The 16580-nt window shown below is 42.9% G+C and overlaps 1 protein-coding gene across 2 annotated transcripts in view; it reads left to right on the plus strand.

Moving 5' to 3' along the window:
- The first annotated feature begins 7612 nt into the window (after positions 1–7612).
- The window catches only part of LOC147905251 (chaperone protein dnaJ C76, chloroplastic-like), a 57625-nt gene continuing 48657 nt past the window's right edge, over positions 7613–16580 (plus strand). The window contains exon 1 of one of the 2 annotated variants that reach the window (XM_087395840.1): positions 7613–8624. In XM_087395840.1, the coding sequence (XP_087251966.1) occupies positions 8217–8624 (408 nt within the window). In that variant the 5' untranslated portion in view covers positions 7613–8216. The remainder of the gene's footprint in view (positions 8625–16580) is intronic. The other variant, XM_087395917.1, reaches the window with a different exon arrangement.

Below are 16580 nucleotides of genomic sequence, written 5' to 3' on the forward strand. Positions count from 1 at the left end.
AGTGGTAGAGGCAAAGCTTGTGTCAACATATCTCATAATAAATTATCCTTTCATACACCTAATAATGTGTGAACTTATGGAGATGCCAAAAAATCAATGCCTTTTCGATGAGCCTTAGCAACTAGCCTCTCAAGTTGTTTATGAATCTCAATTAAAAGAAACAATGGATCTAACTTCTACTTGTTGAGGTTCCAATCTAAAATGATGTAGGATGACCCCTTGAACCTCCTCAATACTATCATGTAGCTTAACAAGGAGGGAATATGAGGCTATGTGGTAAGGTTGAAAGCACTAGCTGTATTGATGGTTACAAGAAACTATGATCAAAATTTGCTTATCATCTTGTTCTACAACAACAATGAGAAGTTTTAGATGTTCTTATAGTTAGTAATAATTACAAGTCATTTTGCTACCTACTACATATAGGCAATCGAACTAAAGACTAATTTGGGTCACACCACATTGAATTTGGTTACCCTGAGGCTCTCTAGGCTCAAAGAGTAGATGTGATTGATACTGTAAAGAAGGAAATAATATTGGATAAGCTGAGGAACAATTTCATGAGAAAGTTAAGGCTCAAACAATAAGAAAGAACTATTATTGGACAATTTGGAAAAAAACTTCATGGAAAAGTTAAGGCTCAATCGACAAGGAGGAGTTGAGAAAGCTCTTTGGCTAAGTAATTGCGATAAACAAGAAGGGTCTTGGTTGGTTTTTAATGGCTACTCAAAATCATCTAAGCATTGGATTGACTTACATAAGGTTTTATCATTTAGAAGTATTATGGCATCTACATCTGTTACGGTTACCATGACACAATGAACTATATGCTGAATCTAATTAATTAAATTTCCTAGAATATCTACCTTCCCAGCTACCAAGGCTAATCATGTTCTAAAAGCTCTAGTAGGGCAAATAGACGAATTTTGTGACTTCCTCTCCACATACCCATGTCATCTCTTGTGTTGCCACCCTTAACATTTTCCAAAGCCAATTAGCCATCCATCCCAATTCTACACACAATAGGAGATATTTACTCCAAAAGGACTTCTAAAGCTAGCCTATAAGAATTATTATTGCATCAAAAGTTACTCCAAAATAAATTATTAATATAGCCAAGAAGAATGAAAATTAAATCCCAATATATACAGGAACCCCCACATTCTCTACCATTTTGAGGAATGATATGAAGTTCATCAATCACTTTGAGTGGTGGACTCTTCCCTTAGGATTTGAGAGAAATACTTCAACCGCTTTGCAAAGACTATGTAGTAGGGCCACTAATTAAGAACTTCCCCTTGGAAAATGGAACAAAGCCTCATGTTGCATCTCAAACTCAGCTTCTAGGAACTTTGAGAGTCCATATTGTAGAAACCTCGGACCAAACACTAAAATTGAATATGATGACTATACAAAGATCTATTTATAAAAAGGACATATACTGAGAAAGACTCTACGTAAATGAAGATTTCTAGTCGAACAATCTTTATGTATTGAAGAAAAAAGATCAAACATCGAACAATCTTTATGTATTGAAGAAAAAAGATCAAACAAAGGAAGCATATGCAGGAAGGTGCAACTCAAAAGGGTTCCCTTATCCTTTAGCCTCATCGAGCCAATGTTTACTTGACCTAGGTGAATATTTAGGCTCACATATTGAGAGGAAGGTGTTTGAGATTGCTGAACGTTGGACCAATCATGAACAAAAGAGAGGGGAAGCTCTTCCAAAACAAAGAATACAAGACTTTTCAAAGGTGCCAACTCTCGATCCTCAGCCAAACTTAAAAGAGCCCAAGATCCAAAGTGTGGCAAGTACATTAACAATGCATTACACATCTATGATGATGATATTTCCACCCCGACATCATTATCAACTCACAAGGCAATTTCTTGAAATCTCAATGTCCATGGAGCATATTGATACAACATGCTTGGTAGTAACCTTGGGCACACAAATAGTACCATTGGGTTCGTTTCTCAAAACCAAACCCTACTCTATGGGCACATTTGGAGATTGATGGAAGGACACTATGAAAGTAATGATTTAGTTTCCATAGCGAGGCAATGATACACAAAAGGATGATATCAAACAATACAAGTTAAGACTTCTGTTTGACACATGGAAACTCACGAAAGATCCTCTTTTTTGCTTCAACTTCTTTTCTTGCCTTGTGAATGAGCTCAACCCACAAATTCTTTAATACTATGGCATATTAGAATGCAGTTTGTATATGGGTTGTGCGTCTCTTCCCATGCCCTCTCCACCTTGCTTTCCCCCTTTACTATCCCATACGTCAAAAGAGGTGTGTCCCTCCCCTTACCTACAATTCCATCCATTACCCCACTTACCTTGATCCTCCACCTCTCCCACTCGTGCATCCTTCCACTTCATTTTCCACTATAGATAAATGGGTGGAAGTTCAACAGTTCAATGAGTATATCCACTATCACCACATTAGTACTCAAAACAAGGTGATTGAGATGTAGTATAGAGGAATTCATTGCAAAGGGGCACATTGCTATGGTATCCACGCAATGTTCTTCATGGCCTATTAGCTACCATAAAGAAGGTAATGCAATGGAAGATATGGAAATGCAAAGCAACACTCTCTCATTTCTTGCCTCCCCACACTCACAAAATTAACATTGACCAAGAGTTCAACAACTCGGATGAGACCCTTCACCACCTCACTCCCAATATCTCAAACATATAGGTTGAATGCAACCGTGACACTTTTGGTCCTATCCAAACTCGTGAGAGACTTGGCTCCTACACTCTAGGATGCACTCACATTTTTTAGAGGCATAGAGAGGAGTATGGGTTGTGGAAGATTTGGCCTTCAAGTCCCTCTACAAGCAACTTTCCATCATTCTCAGCATTCATAGGTATAATGCTCACATCTTCACCATCACTTCCATTTTTACCCCTTTGCCATTCTACAGCCCCTTGTCCATGCTTTCTCCACACAAGTAACATTATCATCTACACCAAAATCCTTTCTTCAAAATGGCAAATATCCTTTCTTCAAAATGGCAAAGCCTATTGGATTCACTTGTTCATGAGTTATTAGTAGCACATGAGAGATCCATGGAGAGAGAGAGAGAGAGAGAGAGAGAGCGAGAGAGAGAGAGAGAGAGAGAGAGAGAGAGAGAGAAGCTCAAGTGTAGCAATTTTAGAAGTCTCTATACTTGTAGAGCACTTACCCTAATGCCAAGCCCAAGTGTAGAGCCTTGAGATTGATCTCTGAGCACTTCTCGATCATAGGTCAGAGAGGATGCACACATCATAGATCCATAGTCCTCCTATGTAGAATGGAAGTCATCTACACTCCATGCTGCTAGAAGGAAATTTGATGTACAATTTCAACTTCAACATGCCCAAGATCGGATTACACAACTTGAGAATTTATCACTGCTATTCTTCTTAAGGATGTTATTCCTCCACCACCCTCACAGATACATGATTTTTAAAGTCTCACAGAGGAGATTAATGATTCTTCTTTTTCCTTCTCCTCAAATGATGATCTGGACTATGAGAAGGGCGAGAAGGATATAGAGGATGAGCATGAGGACATTGAACATGATGTTACCAGAGACACTTTTAGTGATGATGGCTCACAAGGTGATTGTGACAATGATGATGGTGAGTTAAATGCATACGAAGAGGTTCATGGGGCTATGTAGCCTATTAATTTTTTTGCTCACTTTTTTTTCTTTAGTTTCCATTTCCATTTTATTTAGATATTTGGTTTATCTACTCTATCTTTCACCATTTTATGGTGCATTTTGCAGTTAGCACCCCAAAGTGATGCGATTTGAAATAATCCATGATTTTAGGAGCTTCCCCCTTGTGGACATTTCTTTTGGATTTGATGATTTGTTAAAAGTTTATTGCCCTTCATTTGGCCCACGTATTTGATGTAATATTTAGGGAGTTACGTCTTTTGTATGCATGTTAGACGTTTAGATCTTAGCCCATCCACTCTCTTAGTTGCGCAAGTATGAAACACAATGGTCATTACAAGAGGAGTCAGGAGTCATCTTGATACGGTCATGGAGGCATTCGGTTTGAGTTAATCAATCAAGGAGAGGCACACTTTTTGCAAGAATAGTGTGTAGTCTCCGATGGTGACTCATATGTATTGGGGATCTTGGAGGAATCACAATGAAGTCCTCTACTCAAAGCTACTCCTTGTGAGAGCAATGCAAGCCCAAAGGGTCCACAAGAGTCACTCAAGTGGCTCCTGGAGTTGTTGCAACCATGAGTCCACAAAGAAGAGAGGTAAAGGGGAAGCAAAGATGATTGATCTCCAATCCTAGACATTGGGTCGAGGATTGGAGAATGAGTACTTGTGACCTTTGAGAGAAAGAAGAAGAAAAAGAAGACTCTAAGGTGTACATTAGTCAAAGAAGGTATTAGTAGGGGTTGATCTCCAATCCTTGCCTTGATTTTTCATAATGGGTAGGCATGGATCTAATGGTTGTTACACTTTGCTTTTTTGCTTTATTAGCCTAATATTGTGTGTCTAAATTATCTAATTAGCCTAACGTCCTTGATTTCAAGCTCTGTATCTCTTAGTATCAATATTAATTGGATATCAAATGTATATAACTTTAGTATATTTTATATTTTATGATCTTTATCTATGCTTATATATTATTCTCTTATTAACTATGTTGTTTTTATTTAAATCAAAATAGATAGTTAGAATATATGTAAATAATTCTTTGTTATAAAAAGATATATAGTATTCTTAATATGTATATTCTTTTCTTTATTTACTATGCTATTTTGATAAAAATTCAACGTACATAGTTAGAATATACACAAATATATGTTCTTAATATGTCTTAATTATTTCTTTGTATGTTCTTAATAAATAATATATTAGTTCTTTGTATGTTCTTAAAAAATAATATATTAGTTCTTTATATATTCAATATGTACCTTTAGGTATACATCAATGGATCAATAACAAACTCATCCAAGTGCATATACACATACATTTTAAAATATATAATGAAATAGAATATATAAATATAAACGTAGATATAAAAGTATATTTATATAAACATAAATATAAACAAATAAATATAAATATATAGATAATAACCTTTAGTTGGATATCAAATATATATAACATTAGTATATTTTATATTTTACGGTCTTTATCTATGCTTATATATTCTTCTCTTATTAATTATGTTGTTTTTATTTAAATTAAAATAGATAGTTAGAATATATGTAAATAATTCTTTGCTATAAAAGATATATAGTTCACCTTTAAAGTACCCTTGGGTAGTAGTTCCTTTGAGACCCACACTTGTTTGGTTGCTCTTCTTCGTTGTCTTCTTTGTTAGTAGAGGTTGGGAAGTGGTAGTAGATGTTGACGCCGATGTTTGGATGTTGATTTGTTTGGTAGTGATTGTTGAATCTTAATGGGTCGATTCATCACTGAACAATCCGCTGTAAATGGCTTTGATCTAAATTCAACCCAGAACTGTTGTTGTTGTTAATGTAGCTACAGGAGTTACAAAAACTTGTAAGGCACAAGGTTATTGTCCATGGAAACATCCATCATTAACAAACCAACAAGCTTAATTGAGGTACCTTCTACGGATTGAATTTCTAAATTACATACTTCAAGAAGTACTTGCCTGAAATGTTTTAATGTTTCCCAGGAGATGAGGTTCTTGCTTACTCAACCATCTGCCAAGGACTTGTGTAAAAAGGTGTAATTGTAGTACGTTGATCATTGTCAAGGTGCATAATGTGAGTTCCTTTAGTAGTTTGTAGATCTATTGTGGCCAGTATATGTATACAATTTAGTGTGCCTTCTAACTTCGGTAAAGGAGGACACCAAGAGTCTTCGAGACTCTTCTTGTTGTCCTCTCGCTGATAAGCTTTGCACATATTCACCGATGTCGACCTATTGGTGGTGTCACATTTAGCTATGAATAGATTTTTGGAGATAGGGAAAGCCTTCCAAGTTTGGAGATCCGCCCTCATGACTTGCTCATGCTTTCATAGGTAAATAGTATTGGAGCACCAATCATCCTACAATATGGAAGACGGTCTATCTAGTATGATTTCATATGAATATGTCTGGTTGCAGAAGTCCATAAAAACAAAGCACACTTGATATGTGAGGCCAAAATTCTAATTTTAGGTCCTTTAGCACCCCCACTGGTTGAGAAGTGGCTCCATCAGCCAATTTCACTATCAAGGAGTAACTGATCTCCTCTTCCTCGCTTCAGCCGCGCTTCCTCGCCTCTCCGTTCCTAGCCTCCCTCGCCTCTCTCCCCCTCAGTCACCTCCCTCTCCTCTCCCTCCCTCTTCCTCTCCCTCCCTCTTGAGGCATAGAGAGACTCCTCATAGCAGTCCTCGAGGGCCTTTCACAGGCCCCCTTCTCCTTCGCCCAGCTCCCTTCACCTGCCTTGGTATATATACTAGGCTGTAGAAGCTTCTCGAGAGCAGAAGCTTCTCCAGGAAGCTCCCACTCGTCAAGCTCTCGAATCTTCTGCATTGTACGCCGATTAGATTACCTTAATCTTTGTGTCCTTGTGCGTCACACATCAATTAATCGGCAGGCTAAGGTTAATGTGGCCATCTCGCTCCCCCCTCGCCCTCCCCTCCTGCACAAATTAATTAATAGGGCCCCAAATTCAATTTGGGGGTCCCTAATTGCATATGAATTCTGGAAAGTTTTTGATAATTACAATTATTTTGTTATTGTTGTTTAGATTAATGCCATTATAGTGATTGTTAGTATTAATGTTAGTATTGTTGTTTAGTTTAATGTTAGGTGTTTTGTGTCTAAATGTTAACGGAATGTTTCTTTGAAATTTGAATAAATGTTAGTATTTTGTGTTTAAATGTTAACGGAAATTTTCTTTGTGGATGCTAGCATTATTTTTGTTTGTTATTTGTTTATAAATTTAGGTTTTTTATTTGTTTTTTAATTTTTTAACGTGGTTGGTTTAGTGCTTTTAGGTGTGGTTAAGAGTTTTAGTAGGTGTAGTTAGGGAAAGGCATTCTGTCTTTGAAAGAGTCCGAAACAGCCAGCGGAGATTCATGCTCCGCCGACCGTAGACCTTTACAGAGTAGGGAATCGGTGTCGGGAGCCGATTCCTGGGAGGAAAACAGGCACACCGGTAACTGATCGGAGGTCGGAAGCCGGTTGCCCAAGTTTTCTGACCGAAAATCAGCATCATGTCGTCAGCAGAGGGTGGAAGCGACACCAATGCGACACGTGGCATTGTTTTATTCGTCGAAACGATGGCGTGATTTGGGACTGAGTGCGTGATGACCGGCTGGCCGCGGTGTTTGTTGGAATCTGACCGGTTACGCAGTTTTCCCAAATTATGATTATTAAAGATCTTGGATCTGACGGTCCAGATCTGTGCTCCGCCAACCCCCGCCACCGTTGACGGTCATGGATACAGGGCATCAGTAGCGAGAATACGAAGAAATGTGAGGTTAGGAGGCCTGGATGGAAAGATACCGGGCTGGACCGAAATCCAGAATCTCGGCCACAACCATCAGAATCACCGGATTATCCAAATACTATATACCATGCAGATAATCGCAGCCGAACTATCATATCTCCTCTCCTCTCAGAAATTACAATTGTTGCAATCATAGCCTAGCAATCATATCTCCTCTCCTCTCAGAAATCGCAATTGTTGGTTGGTTGCAGCAATCCACAGTGCACACGGCTGCTGCTTCAGTTAACTCTTCTGCATCACACATTTATCTTGCTTTCTTCTGTTCACCAGTTAGGAAGTGCTGGAGGATGACAACTGTTGCAATCCTCAAATTGCTGCACAAATCCTCCCATAGATGTGCTCAGTGAATGATCACATGCATTAGAGCTCACGGGCGCCCTTTGCAAGCAACCCGGCAATTTGGTTCTGCTTTTCTGCCGTCCCACCAGCTGACAAAGTACATTGCCTGCGCAGGAAATTCTCCTTTGCAAGCCAGTTCTCCCTGGTGTCTATAATCTGTCTGGGTCCTTCCGTTCGCTCACGCAGAAGCTCGATTGTAGTCAGCGTTGCAGCTATGCTCTGTTAGATGGACTGTTGCACTGAGTCACTCGTGTGCCTCACCGTCAGCGGTCCTCCCCTCTTACGATTCTTGGTTCCCTGGGAGGGCCATCTCCTGCTGATCCCATCCACTTAGCAGAAGCCAATTTGTCGAAACTTCGAAATTAACAATGATGGAACTGGCAACGTACTCATGCCCCAACCGCACAGCTGCTCTCGCTGAACAGCGGATCCATGGTGCACTTTTTGATACCAGTCTTTTTCCTACGAAGATGACGCATTTCTGCGGTTTGGCCCTGGAGACTTACTCGCAATGGCGCGGTCGCAATTACTGTTCATCCAGAGCTTCTCGTTTGGGACCACTTAAATGTGAATCGGAAGAGGATGAAAAGATGCAACTCGGATCCAACACTCATTGGTTCAGCCGATCACTCCCGAATAAATTTGCCGTGGGTCTCACGTTCAAACATGAACGACGAAATTGTTTGCGCTTGACGCCAGTAAGGAGCGCTGCAGGTACGGACGTCGATGTAACGGATGGCGAAATTGCCGATGACTACTATTCAGTCCTCGGCGTGGTACGGTCCAAGAAAGTCTACTTTAATAGATTTTGCCTCATGTTGTGCGTTGCAGTAAAGCTCTAGCTGGGTAGTTTGGTTTAGGCGAGGTGGGTCACATGTCCCGGGTGGTTATGTAGTGAGGCTTCTCCCTCTTAAACGTTCACCTTAAAAAGTTTTACTTTCTTGTTGTTCCATGAACACTCTGGTCTGTTGTCAGTGACTGCCTTATTTGAAAACAGGTTTCTGCTCAATTCAAGGACTATTTTTTTTCAAGAAAATTCAAGGACTATTCGATTCCCTAACAGAATAAATGGGTGATAATCTCGACAAAATCATTTTTATTGAGTAGTGGCTGTACCGGTTTCCACAATTTCCACCACGGCAGTCAATAGTCCTACCCGTCAAATGAATTCAAGAGCATGAATCACGATCTCCTTATGAGCCTCATTGTGCCACGGCAGTCAATAGTCCTACCCGTCAAATGAATTCAAGAGCATGAATCACGATCTCCTTATGAGCCTCATAAAGAGCTTTCAATGTATATTCTGCAGCACGAAGCACAGTATATATAAACGATGAGCTGCCATGAGTCATGGTTTCAACACACAAAGACGACTATAATTGTAAAGACAAAATCGACAATCCCTCACATCTCATTGTATAAAACAATGAACTTCCATCGACCATCCAAATTACTAACCCCCCCCCAAAAAAAGGGTCTTGAAAGCTGATTTTTTAATGGGGAGGGGTTCTGAGTGGCAGCAGTATTTCTGATCTACAAGGGCTCTCTTCTCTGCAAATAAACTCTGCAAATAAACACTACTACTGTTTGTCGTCTGAGACAGCCTAGTCAACTGGCCTTGAGGCGCCATGGGATGTGGCCAGTAGCAAACCCAACTTGTATCCTGCTAGTACAAGACTGCAACCTTCTTGGTACTCTAAATAACGTGAACCCCAGTCCAGGGATCCATAATCTCCCAATAAAGCCAGTGCTACTAAAACAAAATGGGTCGCAAGGATACATCTATTCCGGATTTTGAAATGCAAAAACGACCAAAAATTGTTGAAGCTGGTAGGCTTGAACAATTGGACAGTATGCTTTCTGTGTTCTTTCATGTTAGTGATTATGTAGAAGTCCTCTGCATCTAGTACATACTACTGGCTCAAGAGTATCCTTCCCCACATCTCCTATCGTTGGTTTTGACGTTCTGCACACAGGTCTAGATCCTCTGCTCTCATTCTAGTGGCATCCCCATAACCATGGGCATCTTCATCTGTCCTCCCGTTCTGCTTTAGTTATTTTTTCTCTGTTTTCTTGCCTTTCCCATGATCGTCAATTTGCACACCAATTTGTGCCCATGCGTATCCATTTTCCACACTAGAGCCTTGATCGTTATTTGTTGTCATGCATGACAGCTTTAATAAATTGTTTCTCTGTCCCATCCTTGGCTTTTGTCTTTGCCATCTGATTTAAGGGCCACCAGCCTCTGTAGGAAAACTCATCCTACTTTAAACCATTTCATCCTAGTGTGAGCTAAAACTCACTCAACCCTAAACTCAACCATTAACTGTGGTTAGGAGGGAGAACCTTAGAAGGAAAAATGTCCCTAACCCTCCTAACTAAAGACATTCGTCACTACATTTAATATTAAAAATATTTCCAACTTCATTCGCTTGTAATGATAAGATCATCCATATAGAGAATTATAAGTATGAAGCTGTCATTATTGTGTAGCACAAGAGATTGACGTCTGAAGTGTCCTTTTATATCAGAACTTTTGAAGAAGGCATCTATCTTCATGCACCACCACTTCGATGCTTGCTTGAGCCCATAAAGTGTCTTGTGGAGCTTGCAAACTTTTTGCTCTTGCCCCTTCTGCCTGAAGGGCCATGAGAAATGTACTGCCAAGGAAAGCATTGTTTTCACTATACTAGACTTTGCAACTGGTGCAAAAATCTCTGTAAATTCTACCCCCTGTTCCTGGGGCTACCCTTTGGCAACTAGTCTTGCCTTGTGCTTGTCAACGGATCCATCTGCTTTGCATTTCTTCTTGTACATCCTCTATAGATCACATTTTTTCCTAGTGGAAGGTTCTTGACAATGATATCCATTTCCTGTCGCATGGCATTCTTCCAATGCACATGCTTGTTGCTTGAGTAAGACTCTAAGTGTCATCATTAACCAACACATGCATCATGAGGGCTGCATCTGCACTCTCCCTTGGCGGCTGTAATTTCGCTACAATTTTGCTTCCTCAATTGTCTTCACATATAATTCCAGCAATTTGGCAGAAGTTTTATTGGCTTCTTTGGGTTGTTGCAATTGTCATTGCTACTGTTTTTCCTCCTGTAGGGACAAGATTTGTTGCGCTCCTCATCCTCCTCAGATTGTTCACTTTTGGTTGACAACGGTTGGGAATCATCGTCTGCCACTTTCTCGTGTTAGTCTATCTTGAAGGGTGGTGACTCTTCCAATCTTGATGCTCCATTGACGCTCACTAAGCTAGACTAAGATTTTCAAGGGCTCACACTGTTTTAAGGCTTTTTAAAATCAGAATCTTTAGGCGAGAAATTCTTTGCTTAGGTGATCATTTGTTTGCAAAGGGGGTGATAGAACCTCGGAGAATGTCTACAATAAATCATGGTATTTCACCTAACAAGTAAGGCCTTTGTGATTCATTTGATTCCCTTAATACATAATACCTTGTAATAATAATAATAAATGCATAATACCATTCATGGTGCCCATCTAGATTTTGTGGGAGTAGCTTATCAAAGTTTGATAAGTTGCGTGATAGTTTTGAGCGGTCCTCCTTAAGGTCCCGTGTTTCCTTGCATTTAGTCCATGGTAGGTCCAATGAGTTTTTCAGTTTGTTATTTTATTGTAGCACAATGCCAGTTTGTAAGACTTCTATTTTTGTTTGACAAATATGCCTCTTGGCACCTCATAGCCTTTTGCTTTGTAGCTGAGACAATTAGGATATTCCATGCATGATAGGAGCCCAGGCACCCTTGAGCTTGCTTCATCTATCAAGGCTGATGTTCAGCTTCTAGAGTTTGGGTTGGAGTATCAAGGTGCATATTCTAGCCTCTAGAGTATAGAGCAAGCTCATAGCCAGGGTTTGACTCCAATACTAGAAACTTGGAAATAGTTGTCCTTCTTGGCATCGCTTCTGCATTCTTATTCATGGGGCAACGGGGTTGCAGGATCTTATTGGGCTTTCTCTTTTGACATAGACGACACTCCTTGTCTGTCATTTCTCTTCACAAAAGACATATCCACTTGCTTGGTAATTCATTATTGTATATCTTGCTGAAAATTTCAAGTTCTTTGAATTAGAATGTTTGCCAAAGGAATGCATATGTTTTCCTACTGATCAGTTAGGTACTAGTTCTAGCATTTGAGGGTAGACCGCCATTGAAGGGATTACCGGCAGTAGTGTCCCACAAGTTGAGACGTATCTCTTTAAGAGAAACCTAAAGACCACATCTCACCCGGGACCAATCAAGTGCATAGAATGCAGACGGACCCAACAACTCTTAAAGAGAATATTCTCAGTAGCCTTGGGTGTGGGCCTATTAACATGAAATAGTCCAAGAGATACAAGACAAGATGACAAACTGATAGGCCTAATAGGTTATGTAAGAAGGCCAACCAAACTCAAACTAACCCTAGACTGCCCCTTTGAATAGAGCTAATTGCTAGGAACCTAAGGGTAAATATAGAAGTCAAATTGGAGTAGTATTGGTCACCTAAACTGAACTTTTAGTTAGACAAATAAAGAAATAAATAAAGAAAGAAAGTCTATTAACGTCCACTGGAGACCAAACGGTCTATGGGACAGCAAGAAACCCTCTAGTACATCTGCTTTAGGGAGGGCACATGGCAGCTCCCAAGGAGTGCAAAAGCGACCCCAATTTATTTAGAGTACCGACATAATAGTCTGAAAGAGTAATCAGCCATACATCAGTTTAAGATTGAGAGTCTTTTGGTTTTGATTTAAACTCTCTGATTAGGGCTACGTCTTCACGGTAAACTGCCCATTTTCCATCCTTTCTGGCAGCCCTGACTTTAGTTAATTCAATTGCCTTATTCTTGAGTTGAGCTTGTGTAAGCTCCTCAGCTATCGATACTTTGGTACCCTCCAGCTTGTAAGATTGTCGAAGAACCTTGATCCACATATCTTTTGACTTCAGTGTAAGGATTGCTTCTACCATATTAGCGGACATGCAAATTTCACCTTGTGAAGTTTTCGTCCAAGTTGCGGCCTGCTGGTATTGCGATAATTCTTTCTATCTTGAATGGTGCATTGCCCTATCAGCTAGATTTAGATTTAGATGCTCGTTTGGGAGAGACTAAAATGAAATCGTTGACTTCACAAGCAGTTGTAGCTTGAATGAAGAGATTTGGACTACTTTTTGATTAGCCTTCTCCTTTAGTGCTAGCCTTCGTCATGGCTGAGTTTGCCCTTCACCTCCAGAGTGCCGACAGAAACTCAGTATGAAGACTTTGTATAAATGGATGCTCAAGTATGTGTGGGTGTGTGGATTTGTATGTGTGAGAGCATACTTTTATACTATGGTCTACACCCACTGTTGGGTGTTGATGACATCAGTGGGGATGTCATAGTAGCTAGTCCCTGCTATGCGTGATGGAGTTTATGGTTTTCAATCTTATGAGTGACTCTCATGAGATTGAAACCGCACTATGTTGTGTTTTTAGAGGATGAGTTTGGGAATGTTCCTGGATTCATCTAGGTATATATAAGGATTGCATGACCTTTATAGTGCGTAATAGAAGATGGCCTGGAGTCATCATCATCCTATTCATCATCATTCATCCATTCAATGTTGGGCAAGCATGCTTTGATCTTTGTCAATTTCACTATAAGTGTCCTCCTCTTGTACCAATCTTTTGGGAGTCCCCCTATTTTAATCTTCAATGCATTATTACATCTAGCTTTGTCTTCTTTAATATCTGCTTGAATATTAGACTTACTTGCTTTGGTATCCACTTCCACAATCACTTCCTTCTTAGCAGCTTGTACTTCAATGTGAACAAGCTCTTTGATCGTAGAGACTAGCTGCGGGGTAGGGGGGGAATTCTTACAAGATTTTACAGCCTCATCAATTACTGCCTGCTTACCAGGCCCTTCCAGAATGTGATGTTGAGCCTTTACTTCTGCCAGTTCCAATCGTAGCTCTCTCACTGCTTGCTACAGATAAAAAGTCTGATCCCGTTGCCCAAGGATGGGTCGTTTTGAGCCTTCTTGTTGGTAATTGCATGCATATGAAGAGGGTGTCATGGCTGCTACTATAGAGTACGAGTCTTGATGGAGGTTGAAGGAGTTGAGGGGGACTTGGAGGAGACAGTAGACCAGTCCATAATTGGCTATTTGTAGAACCCCCTAGCTGAACCTAACCCTCAGGTTGGGTTGGGGGTTTATCCCAACTCGGGGTTAGGGTTATTTTGCTTTTTTGAAGAAACTAGAGGGGGGGGTGGGGGGGTTTGTTGTTGATGATGAGACTGGGGGCCTGGCAGCCACTAGCTGTTGGGGCATGTTGGCTGCTGGCTGTGTACAGGCTAGAGGCTACATGACGGGCAGATAGAGAGAGGTGACGGGGCAAAGACGGACGACAGCTAACTGATAGAGCTGAGCAATGGGTTAACGGACGATGAGCTAACCTTAGTCCATGATTTTAAATAACCTTAGTCAACGATTTTAGCATCCTAACGTGGCATGCTAATGTGGCATGATTACATGGCATACTGACGTGGCAGCCTTGACATGTGGCATGGACTTATGGAAGCCCATTAGACACATGGCAGCCTGTGGGGACATGTGGTGGAGGACCATGGATGAACCATGGCACCACTTGGAACTCCAGCCCCCATGCAGTCCACCACTTGTCACACAGGAAGCGTAGCCCCCATGCAGCCCACCAAATTTCAAGGGAGTCAGCCCCCATGCCTAATTGGGCGCACTCTCCCACGTTTTTGAAGCTGCCTCCTTCTAAATCTGTAAAAGAAACACGCCCCACCCTCATTTGCACATAGTTTTCTCCGCCTCTTGCTTGTGCATACTCCCTGCAGCCTCTCCTCCTACAGCAGCTCCCGCTCCCACAGCAGCTCCTCCTGCCTCTATAGTTCCTCCCTCACGTAGTCCAGAAGCAGCTTCTCCTGCAGTAGCAGCAGCAGCCTCTTTTCTGCTCCTTCATCTACAGCAGCTCCTCTTGCTCCTTCTGCAACAGCAGCAGCCCCTTCTTTTCCTGTGTAAGCATTTTCCCTCAAGATTGGAGAGCCCTTGGAGCCTTCAATACCTTAGCAAGGCTATCTATTGAGACACTATTGTGTATATAGACTTACTGCTTAGCCTTGAGCTTCATTTTCATGTCTTGTACACAGGTCTGGCTATAGTCTAAGTCCTTTCGCATCGTTCTGCTCCTGCGAGCCCTCCTCCCTCCTTCCGTAGCCTCTACCTCCCTACCCTCCTCCGCCTCACTCCCTCGCCCTCGCCCCCCCTCGCCCTCGCCTTACCTCCCTCGCCCTCGCCTCACACCCCTCGCCCCTCGCCTCGCCCCGCCACCACGCCCTCTCCATCCCTCGTCTATCTCCCCCCCTTTTTGGTGGCAGCCTCTTCTTCATCGGAGGTCTCGCAGTTTGTCTTGGCGGTATGGCGGCTCCTTGCCCGGAACCGGAGGCCCAGCCGGACCCTCCCTCTCCAGATGCCTACCGCGTGATCTTGACAGAGCAACAGTCGTCTCGGGTACAACAGGTTGCCAATGACTTTGCCCTCACTTCCATCTATGGCAGAGTCATTGGACACTCTCCCTCCAGACCAGCCATCAGGGACTGCTGGCTCCAGTCCACTCTTATGCTAGAGGACAGCCACATCGAGGAGGTGGCCCTTATGGGAAGGGGCATCTTCTGGCTTAAACTCTCCACTGCGAAAGCTGCGAGCAACCTGATTGATGGTTCCCCCACATCTGTGGATGGAAAGATCATCATGATAGTCCCTTGGTACCAAGGATTTAGCGCAGCGGACTTTGATGCTCGTTTCCGCATACCTCGCCACCCAGTGACGCTAGTTTTTCCAAGCCTTGCTGCTGAGTTGCGGCCGATAGTTAGGGACCTGGGTTCCCACTTTGGCTGGGTGATGCATGACACTTTCGTCGACGCGGTTACTGCGGCAGGAGCTCCCAGAGTCCGTGTGGCTGTGGCAGACCCTGCGTCCCTCCCTGCAGTGATTGAGATCGTGACAGATGCTGGCAGCATTACTCAGAGCATGGTAGTCACAGGACAGCCAGGCCAGTGCCTGAGGTGTCACGGCTTTGGGCACCTGGCTGCTGCTTGTCCACGCTTCTCTAGCTCCTCTCGGCCCCCCCGCCCCCCCCCCTCAGCCCCCTCCCCCTCCCTCCGGGCAGCCACGTCAAGAAGAGCAGAGGCAGTCGGAGTCCGGTCCAGAGGTGGCTGGCGGCTGGACCGAGGTCAGAAGGAAAAGAGGAAAGAATAAGAAGACTTCTGACAAAGGCAAGGAGGCAGAGGTTACCCAACCTGCAACAGCGCCTCAGAGACCTGACAGGCAGCCGCCCCAAGGTCCTGGGAGAGCTTCTTCTTCGTCTGTAGTCCGCCCTCCGCAGCCTCAGGTCCCCCTCTCTTCCGATCCCCAACTCCCTTCCACTCAGCCCCAGCCCCAGCCCCTACCCCAGCCGCAGCCCCCTCTTCCCGACCCGTAGCATCAGCCCCCGCCTCTTCCTCTTCAGCCCCCTCCTCTTCCTCTTCAGCCCCAGTCCCAGCTCCAGCCCCATCCCCCCTCCCCCGCCCCTCTCAGCTCTTCTGTAGTGTCAGCTGCACCGGTGGTTCCTCAGCCGCGGGCAGCCCCCACTCCCCCTCCTCTGCCCCCCCCCGCTAGTCGCTTCCGTGGAGTCTAAGTTGCCTACCCCTCAGCCTCCTTCCCCTTCCCCACCCCAGGC

This window comes from Dipteris shenzhenensis, chromosome 1 (genome assembly GCF_047967505.1).
Source record: "Dipteris shenzhenensis isolate YYH24624 ecotype China chromosome 1, Dip_SZ_1.0, whole genome shotgun sequence".
NCBI lineage: Eukaryota > Viridiplantae > Streptophyta > Polypodiopsida > Gleicheniales > Dipteridaceae > Dipteris > Dipteris shenzhenensis.